Source organism: Abramis brama (assembly GCF_963993115.1).
Source record: "Abramis brama genome assembly, chromosome: 2".
Taxonomy (NCBI): Eukaryota; Metazoa; Chordata; class Actinopteri; order Cypriniformes; family Leuciscidae; genus Abramis; species Abramis brama.
Genome location: NC_139964.1, coordinates 54,471,476 through 54,495,825, shown reverse-complemented (window position 1 = coordinate 54,495,825; position 24,350 = coordinate 54,471,476). Strand labels below are relative to the sequence as shown.

General features: G+C 36.9%; 2 protein-coding genes across 4 annotated transcripts in view; both read right to left on the bottom strand.

Moving 5' to 3' along the window:
* Positions 1 to 24,350, bottom strand: part of mtnr1aa (melatonin receptor 1A a) — a 104,374-nt gene that overhangs the window by 32,279 nt on the left and 47,745 nt on the right. The window lies entirely within an intron of this gene.
* LOC311078060 (uncharacterized protein) lies at positions 2,631 to 8,663 on the bottom strand. Of its 3 annotated transcripts, none has more exons than XM_084106723.1 (5): positions 7,603 to 8,663; positions 5,343 to 7,029; positions 4,931 to 5,102; positions 4,002 to 4,194; positions 2,631 to 3,524 (listed from the first exon to the last, which is right to left on the bottom strand). In XM_084106723.1, the coding sequence occupies exons 3-5, from the start codon at positions 5,098 to 5,100 to the stop codon at positions 2,637 to 2,639; spliced, it is 1,251 nt and encodes a 416-aa protein (XP_083962849.1). In that variant the 5' UTR covers positions 5,101 to 5,102; positions 5,343 to 7,029; positions 7,603 to 8,663; the 3' UTR covers positions 2,631 to 2,636. The 3 variants fall into 3 exon arrangements, with proteins under 3 accessions (XP_083962849.1, XP_083962848.1, XP_083962847.1); XM_084106722.1 differs by having other exon boundaries at positions 4,931 to 5,406; positions 5,439 to 7,029; XM_084106721.1 differs by having other exon boundaries at positions 4,931 to 7,029.

The window sequence follows — 24,350 nt, the reverse complement described above, 5'->3', positions numbered from 1 at the left end:
CCACTTGCGCCACCCAGAGGACATGTTTTACAAAGCTGCAGAGGAGAGGCTTCAGTGTGTGAATGAGCACACAAAATCATGTTAACGAGATTAGCATGCTAAGCTAACTTAATGCTAATATAGCTTATGATGTGGTACATCCAATGCTGGCAAAATAGATATCCTCAGATTCGACATGACGCAAGGAATCGATAGACACCAATTTTATGATTTTGTGACAAACTGTTCACAAGTTACAGCCTCTGAACCAATTATGGGTTGACCTCATTAAGTTTGCGACATCATAACTTTTTTTTTCCAGTATAGCAAAAAAATCGGGGACAGTACTTTTATGCGGCTCAGTCCGAAGATCATTTGAGTACATGTTTGGACAAAATTAGACCAATTTTGAAGGAGGAGTAGCGAAAAAACTGTTTTACATTCACTCCAATATGGCGGCCAGTCACATTGTTGATAAATAACATATGAGATATCGTTGAAATCGGCATAAGCCAAGGAATATATTGACATAAAGAAATCAAATTTCAAGCAATGTTAGCAAAAGTTATAAGCGTTTTTTCAAAAAACAATGATATCTCTGGAACACTAGGTGGCGCTGTGATCAAATTTCTCAGGTACCTTCGGGCCATGCTAATGATGATCCATACCAAATTTGGTGAAGAAATTTCAAATAGTTTAAAAGATATTGCAAATTATGACATCATTCAAAATGGCGGACACGTGGTACATCCCATCATGGCAAAATCGATATCCACGGATTTGTCATGACCCAAGGAATCGATAGACACCAAGTTTATAATTTTCTGACAAACTGTTCATAAGTTATTGGCCAAAATATGCATTTTCCATATCTCATGACCCGTAGGTGGCGCTGTTCCCAACTTTGGCATGGAACCTCAGATCATGCTTCCGATGAAGTGTACCAATTTTCGTTTCGATTGATCAAAGTTTGGCCGAGCTATAGCTTCTGAACCAATTTTGGGTCGACCTCGTTAAGTTTGCGACATCATAACTTTTTTTTTTCCAATATAGCAAAAAAATCGGGGACAGTACTTTTATGCGGCTCAGTCCGAAGATCATTTGAGTACATGTTTGGACAAAATTAGACCAATTTTGAAGGAGGAGTAGCAAAAAAACTGCATACTGTACTTTTCAAAATGGCCACTACTGTAATGGGCGGAGTCTTGATGTAAGATATTGGTTCTGATCAGCATGATGAGATAAATCAGGTGTACTAAGTTTCATTTTTCTAGATCAAAGGGTTCAAAAGTTATAACCATTTCAATGTTGGATTTTTGAACTGCTGGTGGCGCTATAGAGTTGGTCCTAGAGACTCAAAAATTGCTACAATTACTTTTCATTACCATCACTACAAGTGTGCCAAATTTCATCATTTTCCTATGTATGGTTCATAGGGCTGCCATAGACTTCCATTGGCGGAAGAAGAAGAAGAAGAAGAATAATAATAACTAGAGATAAGATTCTGAAAATTCAATTTTGCATTATAAGAATGAACAAAATATATCGTAGTAAAAATAAGGGACAGTTTTACTCAGTTTAGATCAATTTAATGCAAAATATATTTGGCAAAAATAAATAGATTTTTTTCCATAAAGTCATTTCAATCATTATTTAAACATGTTTACATGAAAAAAAAATTATATATATTATATAATCATACCAACAATGGTAATCGCAAATACCTCCAAATAGTAATCAAAATACGAAATACACATTAGATACATACCAACAATGGTAATTACAAATACCTGCAAAGGTAATCAAAATATGTATCATAACACTACCTATGAATACATAAATACTTGAACAAGATGTTTATGCCAAATGAAATGAAAAACATTTTCATGCAGAAAATTCTTTTTTTTTTTTTTTTTTTTATTTATCAGCTAACAATTTTTTTGAACATGTCTAAAATATTCTGTATTTCAGTTTTCAAACTACAATAAGGAGCATTGCTGTTTTCTGTAATAAGAAACTTTTCTTGAGCAGAAAATAAGTATATTAAAATGATTTGTAAACCATATGACATTATAGACTAGAGTAATGATGCTGAAAATTCAAATTTGCATTACAAGAATGAACAAAGTAGATTGTATTATAAAAAGGGACAGTTTTGCTTTTAGTTTAAACCAATTTAATACATAGTATGTTTTCAACAAGAAATCAAAAAGTTCTCTTCCATGCAATCAATTATCAATATTTGCAAAAGTAAAAAACTAATACAAATAACACATTACATAAATAAATGATAAATCATACCAACAATGGTAATCACAAATACCTGCAAAGGTATCAAACAAAAGGGTAACATCAACATATATAATATAACACTACCTATAAACACTTGACAATATGATCACAAGAATAAACAAAATATATTGTTTAAGAGATACTTTTGGTCTTAGTTTAACCAATTAAATACAAAGTATATTTTCAACAAGAAATTAAAAATTCTCTTCCACACTATCATTTAAATTATAAATTTACAAATTAAAAAAAAAAACACATTAGATGCATCAAATATAATCATACCAACAATGGTAATGAGAAATACCTGCAAAGGTATAAAAAAAAATAATAATAATAATAATATATATATATTAGCGGGAAAAAAATCATTTTTTTGTTTTTAATTGCATGCCTACAGATCTCAACTTTTTATTTGTGTGTTTTGGCTCTTGTACTGGTGGTGATGGCGTCTCAATGTCAGTTTGTGTGTCTTGAATTGCATAATCAGATGTGTCAGTTGGTGTAGGATGTGTAGGATGTGTACTCTGTGGTGGTGTATGAATTTGAAGAATGTCTTGATCCAAGTCTGTATCTTGGAAGAAAGGTGTAGATGGTCCAGCTCTATCATCAGTTATTGTGTTGGTGTTAATTGGCTCAATCTTTATGATAAAATCATTATGTGTTGTGACTTTCATTTCTGGTAATTCAAGTAGTGCATCAACAATATCGTCGTCAGATCTACTGCGTTTTAAGTCAACGATTGTGCCAATAATGTTATTGCCAATTTTGGCTGTAAATATTTTGCCAGATGTAGATTTCATTGTTAAGTTCCCGAAAGTTTTCATTTGTATTGCAGCTGATTTGAATTGAGTTTTACATTTCTCACACAGTATTTTTGAGCTTGATAGTGACATATTGATAGGGTGTTTTAATGGACAGATATACGTATTTGTAATTTGTGCGCCAATTATTTCACAGTTTTGACTGTTTGAAGATGTGGTTGGAAGAAGGACTGCAGTGTCTTGAGAATTAATGATTCTGAATTCTGTGTCTTTGGTTGTAGTCAAGTATGGTTTGTTGTTGTATTGTCTTACGGAGATATTTGACATGCTGTACCACCGGTCAACTTCAAGGCAGTGCTCGCCCCACACAGTCAGTTCTGCAGATGATGTTGCGTCACAAACAGTGTAAATGGTTTTTTCCAGGAAAGTTCCATCTCTCATTATATTGTGGCCCTCGCTCTCCTGTTGAGCGATTTTGACATTGAGTAGTACCTATTGAAAGAGAAATTTACACAGATTAGTAAAACAGTATGTTAAAGCTCGTTTTCAATTTCAGTAACATGTTTATTTCAATTACATGTATGTATATTTAAAATAATGTTATTTTTTTATATGTATATAAATAAGCATAGGAGTTATCTTTAAAAGCAGACTGTGGATACATTTTCAAATCATACTGCCAAGTCACACCATATATTTGAAAGACAGTGGTGTGCAATGCAGCTTCAATGTTCTTTTGAAGTGTAAAATGTGCAAGTGTGGCTAAACAGCCCCTAATGTTAGGACCAAACTTGAAAATTCTCTCGTGTCAGCATGCACACATAAATTTAGTTCAATATAAATTCAAGTTGTGGAATCAAAGTTTATAAGGGTATTTCTGTTATAGTGGTTAATGTTTAAGTAATATGTGATTAAGTCCATTTAAAATAGATACTGTACATTCAAATTTTCTTATAAAAATGTACTTACTCGTTCATATTGGGAGCTGGTTTTAAGGATGTGCTCCAATGTAAACACTTTCAGATCTGTTTTTTGCGTGTTGTAAATGAATCCAGCATCTCTTATACACAATAATTTAGACGTGTTTGTGAAAAGAATGTCTACTTTCCCGGAATACAGCTGCGAAGGTTGTATCACAATATTCTCCAGCTTAATGGGTCTCCTAGGAGTTGCATGGATTAAGGAAATATAGTTAGTTGTCTGGTATACAGTTTAAAGAGTAAAGTCACACAATCTAAAAAGATGATTGTTTTAAGTTTTCTTGCACTTTAGTAACATTTCTTTTTATAACTGTATGGTACTAATAAATCGTCATATACTAAAATGGATCTTTAGGTTACAGTTCATGGTTGTCTGTTCCCTCTTTTTTTAAATAAAATAAATGTCTTTATCAAAGATTCATAATTAAAACAAATATTATAGACTCGAATTCTAACAATTTAAAGCATCTTAAAATGTATTTTTATATTAAATTTCAAATTTTCATACAATCTTCATGCATAAACAATCCCAGTCACAAGATCATTAAAGCCACTAAATCAATCTTGAGGCTCTAAATTAAAATTACATCTCAAAGATTGAGGGGTGAAACAAACCCCAATATTAATAAATTCAAAAAGGAAAAAATATAAATTAATATTAATCAAATAAATATTTATCACATACAGTTATTAATTTTAATGAGAATAATCTAACATAATAAAAGTATTTTTATAACACCATGGGTTCTAGCGCTTTCATTACAAATATTGTTTATTTAGCTGGAAGGGTTCTGCAATTTTTATGAATCAAATAATTTTAACATGGTATGGTTTAGAACCATTTTTAAGAATGCGTTTAGAGCTAAAAGGTCATTGTGAATGTACTTTTCATAAGAACAACATATGTAACTGACTCACCGATCATTTTCTGATGATTTGAATTGCCCGTGTAGTTCAGGCCTGAATATTCTGATTGTTGATGTGATGTCTTTTTGTTGTAATGTTGCGTCAAAAAAATGTTTCTTGGGGCCCTGTTTTATGTCAGTGACGTTGTGTATATATCCAACAACATTTGATGGACTTGCCATATCTATAAGAAATATTGTATGCACATTAAAAAAATAAAATAAAAAAAAATAAAAAAATTAAGATTTAATAATATGATTATCACTTACAGGAGTCACATGATTTAACATGATGTGGTTATAATTATGAGACATATGTTTTGTGATTTAGTTTGAGTATCTTTGAAATTACACAAAATATTATAAATAAAATATTAAAGTCATATTCTGAATTTAAAAATCATTAAAAGTATATTTAGACTAACCTGTGTGTCAGGGTGCAGGCTGAACAATCTTTCTCCTTCTGAACAAATCTCCTTCTGAACAAATCTCCTTCTGAACAAATCTCCTTCTGAACAAACCTCCTTCTGAACAAACCTCCTTCTGAACAAATCTCCTTCTGAACAAATCTCCTTCTGAACAAATCTCCTTCTGAACAAATCTCCTTCTGAACAAAGCTAGAACGTTTTGTGTGGAACAGTTTTCTCTTAATCAAGGTGAACATATGGCAGGATACAGACACATTAAATAGACAAGAATGCACAAAGGATGATTGATCAGAATGGAACTACAAAAGGTGATGATGAGACAAAGAGAGACAGCTGTGATGAATATTAGTGTCTATGGTGATAAATGACAAGCAGGTGATGAGTTATCAGTGATTGCTGATGACGTGAAGGTGATGAACATATATAGTATATCAGATATGTTTAGTTGAAATTACTTTATGCTCAATGTCATGTGCTAACTTGAAGACATGTTTTGTTATTGTTCACACATTGGTTTTTATACATATGGTGCTGAATTGTGAACTATTACTTTCTATGTATGTATTTTGAGCCCTGCTGTAGTATTGAATTGTGTTGGTAAATTTGAATATATAGTATAAATAGATAAAATGTGTGATGTATGAAATTGTTGACTATTTAAATAAACAAAAGTCAATTGTACCATTTTGTTGTGTTTAATATACAAATAAATACAATTATATTTGAAAGATGGATGTGAATAAACCTTGATTTTTTTCAGCATTAATCATATGGATAAGAAAACTCCATTTTAAAAACTTTTGAATTAAAATAATTGTGCATTTAAAAACAGATTAGAAAACTATTTACAGCATGTGACAAAACAGCAGTATAATTCAGTCATTGAACATTGAACATGAACATTGTCTTGACAATGGTATCATATGACAATTTTGAATGTAGACAATGTTAAGAATTACATTAATACAAGATTAGGGGTTTAAAATGATTCAAATTTGTATTGTCTGTGCTGAGGTGATCAATTTAATTATAAAGTGTATTTAAAAACATTAGGGGTTAAAAAACTATTTTGAGTAAATGAAAAAAAAAACAAATACAATGATTATTTAAAACAATTACAAAAGGGTATTCAAAATTGTGAAATAATTGGTGCACAAATAACTAACATGTCTGTCAATTAAACCATCACATTAGTAACATGCCACTATTCAGTTTGTGGCTATAAGCGTCCAAAAAGTGGCATAAGTGGCATAGTGTCCAAAATGTTAAACTCAATTCAAACCAACTGCAATAGAAGTTAAAACATAGAAACCTCATCATAAAAATCTACCTCTGACAACATTTTTACAGTAATAGCATTGAAATAGCATTGTTTGCACACTGGTTGATGTAAAATGCAACAGATCTAATGATGATATTGTTGATTTTCTGCTTGAACTACTAGAAATGAAAGTTACTACATACAATGACTTTATCATTAATTGAGCCTATAGCTTCACTGGAGATCAACACAAGTGTGATGAATGAGGACACTACTGAAAGAGCTGGACAGGCTGAACAATACTTTGAAGATAAAGAGTTTGATCAAACCACACAGTACACATCCTATTTCAACTGACAAATATCATTGTGCCATCCAGGAAACACAAATTGACAGAGCAACTCTCCAAGTCAGCACGTCCAACTGCAGAAATATAAAGACAAAAAGTTGCAATTACTACAGCTTAAAGCTTTTTTCTCAACTGTGAATTTGTAGTTTCCATTTCATTTCATACTTGATTAAATATCTGCATGTTGAAAATGTATAGTTTTTTTTTCACATTTTGCCATGTGTATATTGAGAATTAAAAAGACTGCAAGGAAACTCATGCATTCTATTTGTTGTTGGTAAATAAATATAATTCACATTAAATGGAATGAAATGAAGAGCAAAACTGCAATACTATAGGTTAGAAATAGTTTGATAAATCAGAATGGATTTATCAGATCCAGCAGATCTAGTTCTGAAGATATTAAACACTTCAGACAGCAAGATGGCTTCCAATGATTGTATTTATTGACCCTGAAAAATGACATGGGACAATTTGATCAGAATATTATCAGTTGTGCAAATCTTTTTCCACATTATACACGGTGCACAGATCACTTGTTAGCTCCATGTGCGTCACTGAAAACTCACAATACATATAATAAATTCAGCAACATATTGCCTTCATTACTCAGTGAACTTTAACCAAATGAACACCTCTAAACATACCAATATTAGCTGGAAAGAATGAAGGAAACAAGAGCGTCTTGTCTCAACAGCGTCCATGTGCTCTCCGAGGCTGTGTAACTCAGACACTCTAAAGGCATGGTGTGCAACACTGATAAGTGTCCCATTTAATGAAACACCTTAATTTATAGTTCCTAACCACAAAAATATTGCATGACTCACTCGTACAAGTATTTAGGTATAACAAGGAAATCAAAAGTCTTTTATGTCATAGAAAAAAGTTTTAGGAAGTTCATCATAAAAAAATAAAATATAATTAATATTTCTTCATTCCCAACTTGCTAAACAACTCCTCAAGCATTGTAGGCTACTAAGTTACTTGTCCTGCTCTGTGTGGGTCTTGAACCTTGGTCTCTGGTGTGAGAGTCAGGTGCTCTAACAAGGAGGCTAGCTGGCCCTCTTTACACTAGCTTCTTCCAAAGCAGTGAAATTAATATTTTTTAATGAATGGCTTGATTTGTTTTATCAATATTCATTTTTCAGGAACAGAATAACATTATGCACAGTGAGGAGCCTACAGATTAAGAGCTTCATATGAGAAAAATACAATAATAAAAACAACACATTTTTTAATGGTTAATTTCAGATCAAAACCTGCAAATGACCATTAGGTGTCAGATTGATTCAAAGCATTATGGAACATTTGGTTCAACTGTTTCACAAAGCCTCAATCTTACCACAACTATTTGTGCTCACTTTAATGAGAGGAATACTTTTGCAGTATGGTCATATGCCATATGAGATTTGAACCCATGATCAGAATGGCTCAGGATTTGTAGTATGTGGATTAACATATTGCACCACTTAGAAGATGCTGAACTAAACCGCTGCAGAGGAGAGGCTTCAGTGTGTGAATGAGCACACAAAATCATGTTAACGAGATTAGCATGCTAAGCTAACTTAATGCTAATATAGCTTATGATGTGGTACATCCAATGCTGGCAAAATAGATATCCTCAGATTCGACATGACGCAAGGAATCGATAGACACCAATTTTATGATTTTGTGACAAACTGTTCACAAGTTACAGCCTCTGAACCAATTATGGGTTGACCTCATTAAGTTTGCGACATCATAACTTTTTTTTTCCAGTATAGCAAAAAAATCGGGGACAGTACTTTTATGCGGCTCAGTCCGAAGATCATTTGAGTACATGTTTGGACAAAATTAGACCAATTTTGAAGGAGGAGTAGCGAAAAAACTGTTTTACATTCACTCCAATATGGCGGCCAGTCACATTGTTGATAAATAACATATGAGATATCGTTGAAATCGGCATAAGCCAAGGAATATATTGACATAAAGAAATCAAATTTCAAGCAATGTTAGCAAAAGTTATAAGCGTTTTTTCAAAAAACAATGATATCTCTGGAACACTAGGTGGCGCTGTGATCAAATTTCTCAGGTACCTTCGGGCCATGCTAATGATGATCCATACCAAATTTGGTGAAGAAATTTCAAATAGTTTAAAAGATATTGCAAATTATGACATCATTCAAAATGGCGGACACGTGGTACATCCCATCATGGCAAAATCGATATCCACGGATTTGTCATGACCCAAGGAATCGATAGACACCAAGTTTATAATTTTCTGACAAACTGTTCATAAGTTATTGGCCAAAATATGCATTTTCCATATCTCATGACCCGTAGGTGGCGCTGTTCCCAACTTTGGCATGGAACCTCAGATCATGCTTCCGATGAAGTGTACCAATTTTCGTTTCGATTGATCAAAGTTTGGCCGAGCTATAGCTTCTGAACCAATTTTGGGTCGACCTCGTTAAGTTTGCGACGTCATAACTTTTGATCAGAGAAGAATAAAAAAAATCGGGGACAGTACTTTTATGCGGCTCAGTCCGAAGATCATTTGAGTACATGTTTGGACAAAATTAGACCAATTTTGAAGGAGGAGTAGCAAAAAAACTGCATACTGTACTTTTCAAAATGGCCACTACTGTAATGGGCGGAGTCTTAATGTAAGATATTGGTTCTAATCAGCATGATGAGATGAATCAGGTGTACTAAGTTTCATTTTTCTAGATCAAAGGGTTCAAAAGTTATAACCATTTCAATGTTGAATTTTTGAACTGCTGGTGGCGCTATAGAGTTGGACCTAGAGACTCAAAAATTGCTACAATTACTTTTCATTACCATCACTACAAGTGTGCCAAATTTCATCATTTTCCTATGTATGGTTCATAGGGCTGCCATAGACTTCAAGAGGAGGAAGAAGAATAATAATAATAATAATAATAAGAAAACTAACAGATACAATAGGTGCCATAGCCCCTTCGGGGCTTGGCCCCTAATAATAAGAAAACTAACAGATACAATAGGTGCCATAGCCCCTTCGGGGCTTGGCCCCTAAATATAGCTGCAAGCAGCAATACGGGGCCAAGCCCTGCAAGGCAGAGCAAGCAACAGCCGCTGTAGCGCAATGCGGAGCCAGAAGAGCAAAACATCAGAAATTTAATGTACATCAAGCACAGTAAGCACATCAATTACAGCAGCACAGCTAGCATTTAAGCACCAACAGCAGTGCAGAGCCGGAAGGAATTTAAATTATTATTTTATACACAATTTCAAAGTCGCCCCACACTGGTCTCGAACCCACGACCACAATGGTTCGGGATTCATGACGCATGGTTGAACCACTTGCGCCACCCAGAGGACATGTTTTACAAAGCTGCAGAGGAGAGGCTTCAGTGTGTGAATGAGCACACAAAATCATGTTAACGAGATTAGCATGCTAAGCTAACTTAATGCTAATATAGCTTATGATGTGGTACATCCAATGCTGGCAAAATAGATATCCTCAGATTCGACATGACGCAAGGAATCGATAGACACCAATTTTATGATTTTGTGACAAACTGTTCACAAGTTACAGCCTCTGAACCAATTATGGGTCGACCTCGTTAAGTTTGCGACATCATAACTTTTTTTTTCCAGTAGAGCAAAAAAATCGGGGACAGTACTTTTATGCGGCTCAGTCCGAAGATCATTTGAGTACATATTTGGACAAAATTAGACCAATTTTGAAGGAGGAGTAGCGAAAAAACTGTTTTACATTCGCTCCAATATGGCGGCCAGTCACATTGTTGAAAAATAACATATGAGATATCGTTGAAATCGGCATAAGCCAAGGAATATATTGACATAAAGAAATCAAATTTCAAGCAATGTTGGCAAAAGTTATAAGTGTTTTTTCAAAAAACAATGATATCTCTGGAACACTAGGTGGCGCTGTGATCAAACTTCTCATGTACCTTCGGGCCATGCTAATGATGATCCATACCAAATTTGGTGAAGAAATTTCAAATAGTTTAAAAGATATTGCAAATTATGACATCATTCAAAATGGCGGACACGTGGTACATCCCATTATGGCAAAATCGATATCCACGGATTTGTCATGACCCAAGGAATCGATAGACACCAAGTTTATAATTTTCTGACAAACTGTTCATAAGTTATTGGCCAAAATATGCATTTTCCATATCTCATGACCCGTAGGTGGCGCTGTTCCCAACTTTGGCATGGAACCTCAGATCATGCTTCCGATGAAGTGTACCAATTTTCGTTTCGATTGATCAAAGTTTGGCCGAGCTATAGCTTCTGAACCAATTTTGGGTCGACCTCGTTAAGTTTGCGACGTCATAACTTTTGATCAGAGAAGAATAAAAAAAATCGGGGACAGTACTTTTATGCGGCTCAGTCCGAAGATCATTTGAGTACATGTTTGGACAAAATTAGACCAATTTTGAAGGAGGAGTAGCAAAAAAACTGCATACTGTACTTTTCAAAATGGCCACTACTGTAATGGGCGGAGTCTTAATGTAAGATATTGGTTCTAATCAGCATGATGAGATGAATCAGGTGTACTAAGTTTCATTTTTCTAGATCAAAGGGTTCAAAAGTTATAACCATTTCAATGTTGAATTTTTGAACTGCTGGTGGCGCTATAGAGTTGGACCTAGAGACTCAAAAATTGCTACAATTACTTTTCATTACCATCACTACAAGTGTGCCAAATTTCATCATTTTCCTATGTATGGTTCATAGGGCTGCCATAGACTTCAAGAGGAGGAAGAAGAATAATAATAATAAATATAGCTGCAAGCAGCAATACGGGGCCAAGCCCTGCAAGGCAGAGCAAGCAACAGCCGCTGTAGCGCAATGCGGAGCCAGAAGAGCAAAACATCAGAAATTTAATGTACATCAAGCACAGTAAGCACATCAATTACAGCAGCACAGCTAGCATTTAAGCACCAACAGCAGTGCAGAGCCGGAAGGAATTTAAATTATTATTTTATACACAATTTCAAAGTCGCCCCACACTGGTCTCGAACCCACGACCACAATGGTTCGGGATTCATGACGCATGGTTGAACCACTTGCGCCACCCAGAGGACATGTTTTACAAAGCTGCAGAGGAGAGGCTTCAGTGTGTGAATGAGCACACAAAATCATGTTAACGAGATTAGCATGCTAAGCTAACTTAATGCTAATATAGCTTATGATGTGGTACATCCAATGCTGGCAAAATAGATATCCTCAGATTCGACATGACGCAAGGAATCGATAGACACCAATTTTATGATTTTGTGACAAACTGTTCACAAGTTACAGCCTCTGAACCAATTATGGGTTGACCTCATTAAGTTTGCGACATCATAACTTTTTTTTTCCAGTATAGCAAAAAAATCGGGGACAGTACTTTTATGCGGCTCAGTCCGAAGATCATTTGAGTACATGTTTGGACAAAATTAGACCAATTTTGAAGGAGGAGTAGCGAAAAAACTGTTTTACATTCACTCCAATATGGCGGCCAGTCACATTGTTGATAAATAACATATGAGATATCGTTGAAATCGGCATAAGCCAAGGAATATATTGACATAAAGAAATCAAATTTCAAGCAATGTTAGCAAAAGTTATAAGCGTTTTTTCAAAAAACAATGATATCTCTGGAACACTAGGTGGCGCTGTGATCAAATTTCTCAGGTACCTTCGGGCCATGCTAATGATGATCCATACCAAATTTGGTGAAGAAATTTCAAATAGTTTAAAAGATATTGCAAATTATGACATCATTCAAAATGGCGGACACGTGGTACATCCCATCATGGCAAAATCGATATCCACGGATTTGTCATGACCCAAGGAATCGATAGACACCAAGTTTATAATTTTCTGACAAACTGTTCATAAGTTATTGGCCAAAATATGCATTTTCCATATCTCATGACCCGTAGGTGGCGCTGTTCCCAACTTTGGCATGGAACCTTAGATCATGCTTCCGATGAAGTGTACCAATTTTCGTTTCGATTGATCAAAGTTTGGCCGAGCTATAGCTTCTGAACCAATTTTGGGTCGACCTCGTTAAGTTTGCGACGTCATAACTTTTGATCAGAGAAGAATAAAAAAAATCGGGGACAGTACTTTTATGCGGCTCAGTCCGAAGATCATTTGAGTACATGTTTGGACAAAATTAGACCAATTTTGAAGGAGGAGTAGCAAAAAAACTGCATACTGTACTTTTCAAAATGGCCACTACTGTAATGGGCGGAGTCTTAATGTAAGATATTGGTTCTAATCAGCATGATGAGATGAATCAGGTGTACTAAGTTTCATTTTTCTAGATCAAAGGGTTCAAAAGTTATAACCATTTCAATGTTGAATTTTTGAACTGCTGGTGGCGCTATAGAGTTGGACCTAGAGACTCAAAAATTGCTACAATTACTTTTCATTACCATCACTACAAGTGTGCCAAATTTCATCATTTTCCTATGTATGGTTCATAGGGCTGCCATAGACTTCAAGAGGAGGAAGAAGAATAATAATAATAATAATAATAAGAAAACTAACAGATACAATAGGTGCCATAGCCCCTTCGGGGCTTGGCCCCTAATAATAATAAGAAAACTAACAGATACAATAGGTGCCATAGCCCCTTCGGGGCTTGGCCCCTAAATATAGCTGCAAGCAGCAATACGGGGCCAAGCCCTGCAAGGCAGAGCAAGCAACAGCCGCTGTAGCGCAATGCGGAGCCAGAAGAGCAAAACATCAGAAATTTAATGTACATCAAGCACAGTAAGCACATCAATTACAGCAGCACAGCTAGCATTTAAGCACCAACAGCAGTGCAGAGCCGGAAGGAATTTAAATTATTATTTTATACACAATTTCAAAGTCGCCCCACACTGGTCTCGAACCCACGACCACAATGGTTCGGGATTCATGACGCATGGTTGAACCACTTGCGCCACCCAGAGGACATGTTTTACAAAGCTGCAGAGGAGAGGCTTCAGTGTGTGAATGAGCACACAAAATCATGTTAACGAGATTAGCATGCTAAGCTAACTTAATGCTAATATAGCTTATGATGTGGTACATCCAATGCTGGCAAAATAGATATCCTCAGATTCGACATGACGCAAGGAATCGATAGACACCAATTTTATGATTTTGTGACAAACTGTTCACAAGTTACAGCCTCTGAACCAATTATGGGTTGACCTCATTAAGTTTGCGACATCATAACTTTTTTTTTCCAGTATAGCAAAAAAATCGGGGACAGTACTTTTATGCGGCTCAGTCCGAAGATCATTTGAGTACATGTTTGGACAAAATTAGACCAATTTTGAAGGAGGAGTAGCGAAAAAACTGTTTTACATTCACTCCAATATGGCGGCCAGTCACATTGTTGATAAATAACATATGAGATATCGTTGAAATCGGCATAAGCCAAGGAATATATTGACATAAAGAAATCAAATTTCAAGCAATGTTAGCAAAAGTTATAAGCGTTTTTTCAAAAAACAATGATATCTCTGGAACACTAGGTGGCGCTGTGATCAAATTTCTCAGGTACCTTCGGGCCATGCTAATGATGATCCATACCAAATTTGGTGAAGAAATTTCAAATAGTTTAAAAGATATTGCAAATTATGACATCATTCAAAATGGCGGACACGTGGTACATCCCATCATGGCAAAATCGATATCCACGGATTTGTCATGACCCAAGGAATCGATAGACACCAAGTTTATAATTTTCTGACAAACTGTTCATAAGTTATTGGCCAAAATATGCATTTTCCATATCTCATGACCCGTAGGTGGCGCTGTTCCCAACTTTGGCATGGAACCTCAGATCATGCTTCCGATGAAGTGTACCAATTTTCGTTTCGATTGATCAAAGTTTGGCCGAGCTATAGCTTCTGAACCAATTTTGGGTCGACCTCGTTAAGTTTGCGACGTCATAACTTTTGATCAGAGAAGAATAAAAAAAATCGGGGACAGTACTTTTATGCGGCTCAGTCCGAAGATCATTTGAGTACATGTTTGGACAAAATTAGACCAATTTTGAAGGAGGAGTAGCAAAAAAACTGCATACTGTACTTTTCAAAATGGCCACTACTGTAATGGGCGGAGTCTTAATGTAAGATATTGGTTCTAATCAGCATGATGAGATGAATCAGGTGTACTAAGTTTCATTTTTCTAGATCAAAGGGTTCAAAAGTTATAACCATTTCAATGTTGAATTTTTGAACTGCTGGTGGCGCTATAGAGTTGGACCTAGAGACTCAAAAATTGCTACAATTACTTTTCATTACCATCACTACAAGTGTGCCAAATTTCATCATTTTCCTATGTATGGTTCATAGGGCTGCCATAGACTTCAAGAGGAGGAAGAAGAATAATAATAATAATAATAAATATAGCTGCAAGCAGCAATACGGGGCCAAGCCCTGCAAGGCACAGCAAGCAAAAGCCGCTGTAGCGCAATGCGGAGCCAGAAGAGCAAAACATCAGAAATTTAATGTACATCAAGCACAGCAAGTTCTGTAAGCACATCAATTACAGCAACACAGCAAGCATTTAAGCACCAACAGCAGTGCGGAGCCAGAAGAACAAAAAGAGCAGAAATTGAATATACATGTAAATGTACATCAAGCACAGCAGCGCAGCAAGCATTTAAGCTCCAACAGCAGTGCAGAGCCGCAAGAACAAAAACAGCAGAAATTAAATATAAATGTAAATGAAGCACAGCGAGCATTTAAGCACCAACAGCAGTGCAGAGCCGGAAGGAATTTAAATGACAACTTTAAAGTCATCCCACATGGGACTCGAACCCACGACCAGAATGGCTCAGGATTTTAGATTCATGGTTTAGCAGATTGCACCACTCAGAGGACGTACAATCACAACCTTCAGAGGAGAGGCTTCAGTGTAAGAATGAGCACACAAAAGCAAGTTAACCAGATTAGCATGCTAAGCTATCTTAATGCTAATGTAGCTTATAACATGGTACATCCAATCCTGGCAAAATAGATATCCTCGGATTCGACATGACGCAATGAATCGATAGACACCAATTTTATGATTTTTTGACAAACTGTTCACAAGTTACAGCCTCTGAACCAATTATGGGTCGACCTCATCAAGTTTGCGACATCATAACTTTTTTTTTCCAGTATAGCAAAAAAATCGGGGACAGTACTTTTATGCGGCTCAGTCCGAAGATCATTTGAGCACATGTTTGGACAAAATTAGACCAATTTTGAAGGAGGAGTAGCGAAAAAACTGTTTTACATTCACTCCAATATGGCGGCCAGTCACATTGTTGAAAAATAACATATGAGATATCGTTGAAATCGGCATAAGCCAAGGAATATATTGACATAAAGAAATCAAATTTCAAGCAATGTTAGCAAAAGTTATAAGCGTTTTTTCAAAAAACAATGATATCTCTGGAACACTAGGTGGAGCTGTGATCAAACTTCTCAGGTACCTTCGGGCCATGCTAATGACGATCCATACCAAATTTGGTGAAGAAATTTCAAATAGTTTAAAAGATATTGCAAATTATGACAAAATTCAAAATGGCGGACACGTGGTACATCCCATCATGGCAAAATCAATATCCACGGATTCATCATGACCCAAGGAATCGATAGACACCAAGTTTATAATTTTCTGACAAACCGTTCACAAGTTATTGGCCAAAATATGCATTTTCCATATCTCATGACCCGTAGGTGGCGCTGTTCCCAACTTTGGCATGGAACCTCAGATCATGCTTCCGATGAAGTGTACCAATTTTCGTTTCGATTGATCAAAGTTTGGCCGAGATACAGCCGCTGAACCAATTTTAGGTCGACCTTGTTAACTTTGCGACGTCATAACTTTTGATCAGAGAAGAATAAAAAAAATCGGGGACAGTACTTTTATGCGGCTCAGTCCGAAGATCATTTGAGCACATGTTTGGACAAAATTAGACCAATTTTGAAGGAGGAGTAGCAAAAAAACTGCATACTGTACTTTTCAAAATGGCCACTACTGTAATGGGCGGAGTCTTAATGTAAGATATTGGTTCTGATCAGCATGATGAGATGAATCAGGTGTACTAAGTTTCATTTTTCTAGATCAAAGGGTTCAAAAGTTATAACCATTTCAATGTTGAATTTTTTAACTGCTGGTGGCGCTATAGAGTTGGTCCTAAAGACTCAAAAATTGCTACATTTACTATTCATGGCCATCACTACAAGAGTGCCAAATTTCATCATTTTCCTATGTACGGTTCATAGGGCTGCCATAGACTTCCACTGGGAAGAAGAAGAATTGTTATTCTGACAATAACAATTGCTAATATAGCTGCAAGCAGCAATACGGGGCCAAGCCCTGCAAGGCAGAGCAAGCAACAGCCGCTGTAGCGCAATGCGGAGCCAGAAGAGCAAAACATCAGAAATTTAATGTACATCAAGCACAGTAAGCACATCAATTACAGCAGCACAGCTAGCATTTAAGCACCAACAGCAGTGCAGAGCCGGAAGGAATTTAAATTATTATTTTATACACAATTTCAAAGTCGCCCCACACTGGTCTCGAACCCACGACCACAATGGTTCGGGATTCATGACGCATGGTTGAACCACTTGCGCCACCCAGAGGACATGTTTTACAAAGCTGCAGAGGAGAGGCTTCAGTGTGTGAATGAGCACACAAAATCATGTTAACGAGATTAGCATGCTAAGCTAACTTAATGCTAATATAGCTTATGATGTGGTACATCCAATGCTGGCAAAATAGATATCCTCAGATTCGACATGACGCAAGGAATCGATAGACACCAATTTTATGATTTTGTGACAAACTGTTCACAAGTTACAGCCTCTGAACCAATTATGGGTTGACCTCATTAAGTTTGCGACATCATAACTTTTTTTTTCCAGTATAGCAAAAAAATCGGGGACAGTACTTTTATGCGGCTCAGTCCGAAGATCATTTGAGTACATGTTTGGACAAAATTAGACCAATTTTGAAGGAGGAGTAGCGAAAAAACTGTTTTACATTCACTCCAATATGGCGGCCAGTCACATTGTTGATAAATAACATATGAGATATCGTTGAAATCGGCATAAGCCAAGGAATATATTGACATAAAGAAATCAAATTTCAAGCAATGTTAGCAAAAGTTATAAGCGTTTTTTCAAAAAACAATGATATCTCTGGAACACTAGGTGGCGCTGTGATCAAATTTCTCAGGTACCTTCGGGCCATGCTAATGATGATCCATACCAAATTTGGTGAAGAAATTTCAAATAGTTTAAAAGATATTGCAAATTATGACATCATTCAAAATGGCGGACACGTGGTACATCCCATCATGGCAAAATCGATATCCACGGATTTGTCATGACCCAAGGAATCGATAGACACCAAGTTTATAATTTTCTGACAAACTGTTCATAAGTTATTGGCCAAAATATGCATTTTCCATATCTCATGACCCATAGGTGGCGCTGTTCCCAACTTTGGCATGGAACCTCAGATCATGCTTCCGATGAAGTGTACCAATTTTCGTTTCGATTGATCAAAGTTTGGCCGAGCTATAGCTTCTGAACCAATTTTGGGTCGACCTCGTTAAGTTTGCGACGTCATAACTTTTGATCAGAGAAGAATAAAAAAAATCGGGGACAGTACTTTTATGCGGCTCAGTCCGAAGATCATTTGAGTACATGTTTGGACAAAATTAGACCAATTTTGAAGGAGGAGTAGCAAAAAAACTGCATACTGTACTTTTCAAAATGGCCACTACTGTAATGGGCGGAGTCTTAATGTAAGATATTGGTTCTAATCAGCATGATGAGATGAATCAGGTGTACTAAGTTTCATTTTTCTAGATCAAAGGGTTCAAAAGTTATAACCATTTCAATGTTGAATTTTTGAACTGCTGGTGGCGCTATAGAGTTGGACCTAGAGACTCAAAAATTGCTACAATTACTTTTCATTACCATCACTACAAGTGTGCCAAATTTCATCATTTTCCTATGTATGGTTCATAGGGCTGCCATAGACTTCAAGAGGAGGAAGAAGAATAATAATAATAATAATAAATATAGCTGCAAGCAGCAATACGGGGCCAAGCCCTGCAAGGCAGAGCAAGCAACAGCCGCTGTAGCGCAATGCGGAGCCAGAAGAGCAAAACATCAGAAATTTAATGTACATCAAGCACAGTAAGCACATCAATTACAGCAGCACAGCTAGCATTTAAGCACCAACAGCAGTGCAGAGCCGGAAGGAATTTAAATTATTATTTTATACACAATTTCAAAGTCGCCCCACACTGGTCTCGAACCCACGACCACAATGGTTCGGGATTCATGACGCATGGTTGAACCACTTGCGCCACCCAGAGGACATGTTTTACAAAGCTGCAGAGGAGAGGCTTCAGTGTGTGAATGAGCACACAAAATCATGTTAACGAGATTAGCATGCTAAGCTAACTTAATGCTAATATAGCTTATGATGTGGTACATCCAATGCTGGCAAAATAGATATCCTCAGATTCGACATGACGCAAGGAATTGATAGACACCAATTTTATGATTTTGTGACAAACTGTTCACAAGTTACAGCCTCTGAACCAATTATGGGTTGACCTCATTAAGTTTGCGACATCATAACTTTTTTTTTCGAGTATAGCAAAAAAATCGGGGACAGTACTTTTATGCGGCTCAGTCCGAAGATCATTTGAGTACATGTTTGGACAAAATTAGACCAATTTTGAAGGAGGAGTAGCGAAAAAACTGTTTTACATTCACTCCAATATGGCGGCCAGTCACATTGTTGATAAATAACATATGAGATATCGTTGAAATCGGCATAAGCCAAGGAATATATTGACATAAAGAAATCAAATTTCAAGCAATGTTAGCAAAAGTTATAAGCGTTTTTTCAAAAAACAATGATATCTCTGGAACACTAGGTGGCGCTGTGATCAAATTTCTCAGGTACCTTCGGGCCATGCTAATGATGATCCATACCAAATTTGGTGAAGAAATTTCAAATAGTTTAAAAGATATTGCAAATTATGACATCATTCAAAATGGCGGACACGTGGTACATCCCATCATGGCAAAATCGATATCCACGGATTTGTCATGACCCAAGGAATCGATAGACACCAAGTTTATAATTTTCTGACAAACTGTTCATAAGTTATTGGCCAAAATATGCATTTTCCATATCTCATGACCCGTAGGTGGCGCTGTTCCCAACTTTGGCATGGAACCTCAGATCATGCTTCCGATGAAGTGTACCAATTTTCGTTTCGATTGATCAAAGTTTGGCCGAGCTATAGCTTCTGAACCAATTTTGGGTCGACCTCGTTAAGTTTGCAACGTCATAACTTTTGATCAGAGAAGAATAAAAAAAATCGGGGACAGTACTTTTATGCGGCTCAGTCCGAAGATCATTTGAGTACATGTTTGGACAAAATTAGACCAATTTTGAAGGAGGAGTAGCAAAAAAACTGCATACTGTACTTTTCAAAATGGCCACTACTGTAATGGGCGGAGTCTTAATGTAAGATATTGGTTCTAATCAGCATGATGAGATGAATCAGGTGTACTAAGTTTCATTTTTCTAGATCAAAGGGTTCAAAAGTTATAACCATTTCAATGTTGAATTTTTGAACTGCTGGTGGCGCTATAGAGTTGGACCTAGAGACTCAAAAATTGCTACAATTACTTTTCATTACCATCACTACAAGTGTGCCAAATTTCATCATTTTCCTATGTATGGTTCATAGGGCTGCCATAGACTTCAAGAGGAGGAAGAAGAATAATAATAATAATAATAATAAGAAAACTAACAGATACAATAGGTGCCATAGCCCCTTCGGGGCTTGGCCCCTAAAAACTAACAGATACAATAGGTGCCATAGCCCCTTCGGGGCTTGGCCCCTAATAATAATAATAAGAAAACTAACAGATACAATAGGTGCCATAGCCCCTTCGGGGCTTGGCCCCTAATAATAATAAGAAAACTAACAGATACAATAGGTGCCATAGCCCCTTCGGGGCTTGGCCCCTAATAATAATAAGAAAACTAACAGATACAATAGGTGCCATAGCCCCTTCGGGGCTTGGCCCCTAATAATAATAAGAAAACTAACAGATACAATAGGTGCCATAGCCCCTTCGGGGCTTGGCCCCTAATAATAATAAGAAAACTAACAGATACAATAGGTGCCATAGCCCCTTCGGGGCTTGGCCCCTAATAATAAGAAAACTAACAGATACAATAGGTGCCATAGCCCCTTCGGGGCTTGGCCCCTAATAATAATAAGAAAACTAACAGATACAATAGGTGCCATAGCCCCTTCGGGGCTTGGCCCCTAATAATAATAAGAAAACTAACAGATACAATAGGTGCCATAGCCCCTTCGGGGCTTGGCCCCTAATAAGAAAACTAACAGATACAATAGGTGCCATAGCCCCTTCGGGGCTTGGCCCCTAAATAGCTGCAAGCAGCAATACGGGGCCAAGCCCTGCAAGGCAGAGCAAGCAACAGCCGCTGTAGCGCAATGCGGAGCCAGAAGAGCAAAACATCAGAAATTTAATGTACATCAAGCACAGTAAGCACATCAATTACAGCAGCACAGCTAGCATTTAAGCACCAACAGCAGTGCAGAGCCGGAAGGAATTTAAATTATTATTTTATACACAATTTCAAAGTCGCCCCACACTGGTCTCGAACCCACGACCACAATGGTTCGGGATTCATGACACATGGTTGAACCACTTGCGCCACCCAGAGGACATGTTTTACAAAGCTGCAGAGGAGAGGCTTCAGTGTGTGAATGAGCACACAAAATCATGTTAACGAGATTAGCATGCTAAGCTAACTTAATGCTAATATAGCTTATGATGTGGTACATCCAATGCTGGCAAAATAGATATCCTCAGATTCGACATGACGCAAGGAATCGATAGACACCAATTTTATGATTTTGTGACAAACTGTTCACAAGTTACAGCCTCTGAACCAATTATGGGTTGACCTCATTAAGTTTGCGACATCATAACTTTTTTTTTCCAGTAGAGCAAAAAAATCGGGGACAGTACTTTTATGCGGCTCAGTCCGAAGATCATTTGAGTACATATTTGGACAAAATTAGACCAATTTTGAAGGAGGAGTAGCGAAAAAACTGTTTTACATTCGCTCCAATATGGCGGCCAGTCACATTGTTGAAAAATAACATATGAGATATCGTTGAAATCGGCATAAGCCAAGGAATATATTGACATAAAGAAATCAAATTTCAAGCAATGTTGGCAAAAGTTATAAGTGTTTTTTCAAAAAACAATGATATCTCTGGAACACTAGGTGGCGCTGTGATCAAACTTCTCATGTACCTTCGGGCCATGCTAATGATGATCCATACCAAATTTGGTGAAGAAATTTCAAATAGTTTAAAAGATATTGCAAATTATGACATCATTCAAAATGGCGGACACGTGGTACATCCCATTATGGCAAAATCGATATCCACGGATTTGTCATGACCCAAGGAATCGATAGACACCAAGTTTATAATTTTCTGACAAACTGTTCATAAGTTATTGGCCAAAATATGCATTTTCCATATCTCATGACCCGTAGGTGGCGCTGTTCCCAACTTTGGCATGGAACCTCAGATCATGCTTCCGATGAAGTGTACCAATTTTCGTTTCGATTGATCAAAGTTTGGCCGAGCTATAGCTTCTGAACCAATTTTGGGTCGACCTCGTTAAGTTTGCGACGTCATAACTTTTGATCAGAGAAGAATAAAAAAAATCGGGGACAGTACTTTTATGCGGCTCAGTCCGAAGATCATTTGAGTACATGTTTGGACAAAATTAGACCAATTTTGAAGGAGGAGTAGCAAAAAAACTGCATACTGTACTTTTCAAAATGGCCACTACTGTAATGGGCGGAGTCTTAATGTAAGATATTGGTTCTAATCAGCATGATGAGATGAATCAGGTGTACTAAGTTTCATTTTTCTAGATCAAAGGGTTCAAAAGTTATAACCATTTCAATGTTGAATTTTTGAACTGCTGGTGGCGCTATAGAGTTGGACCTAGAGACTCAAAAATTGCTACAATTACTTTTCATTACCATCACTACAAGTGTGCCAAATTTCATCATTTTCCTATGTATGGTTCATAGGGCTGCCATAGACTTCAAGAGGAGGAAGAAGAATAATAATAATAATAATAATAAGAAAACTAACAGATACAATAGGTGCCATAGCCCCTTCGGGGCTTGGCCCCTAATAAGAAAACTAACAGATACAATAGGTGCCATAGCCCCTTCGGGGCTTGGCCCCTAATAAGAAAACTAACAGATACAATAGGTGCCATAGCCCCTTCGGGGCTTGGCCCCTAATAATAATAATAAGAAAACTAACAGATACAATAGGTGCCATAGCCCCTTCGGGGCTTGGCCCCTAATAAGAAAACTAACAGATACAATAGGTGCCATAGCCCCTTCGGGGCTTGGCCCCTAAATAGCTGCAAGCAGCAATACGGGGCCAAGCCCTGCAAGGCAGAGCAAGCAACAGCCGCTGTAGCGCAATGCGGAGCCAGAAGAGCAAAACATCAGAAATTTAATGTACATCAAGCACAGTAAGCACATCAATTACAGCAGCACAGCTAGCATTTAAGCACCAACAGCAGTGCAGAGCCGGAAGGAATTTAAATTATTATTTTATACACAATTTCAAAGTCGCCCCACACTGGTCTCGAACCCACGACCACAATGGTTCGGGATTCATGACGCATGGTTGAACCACTTGCGCCACCCAGAGGACATGTTTTACAAAGCTGCAGAGGAGAGGCTTCAGTGTGTGAATGAGCACACAAAATCATGTTAACGAGATTAGCATGCTAAGCTAACTTAATGCTAATATAGCTTATGATGTGGTACATCCAATGCTGGCAAAATAGATATCCTCAGATTCGACATGACGCAAGGAATCGATAGACACCAATTTTATGATTTTGTGACAAACTGTTCACAAGTTACAGCCTCTGAACCAATTATGGGTTGACCTCATTAAGTTTGCGACATCATAACTTTTTTTTTCCAGTAGAGCAAAAAAATCGGGGACAGTACTTTTATGCGGCTCAGTCCGAAGATCATTTGAGTACATATTTGGACAAAATTAGACCAATTTTGAAGGAGGAGTAGCGAAAAAACTGTTTTACATTCGCTCCAATATGGCGGCCAGTCACATTGTTGAAAAATAACATATGAGATATCGTTGAAATCGGCATAAGCCAAGGAATATATTGACATAAAGAAATCAAATTTCAAGCAATGTTGGCAAAAGTTATAAGTGTTTTTTCAAAAAACAATGATATCTCTGGAACACTAGGTGGCGCTG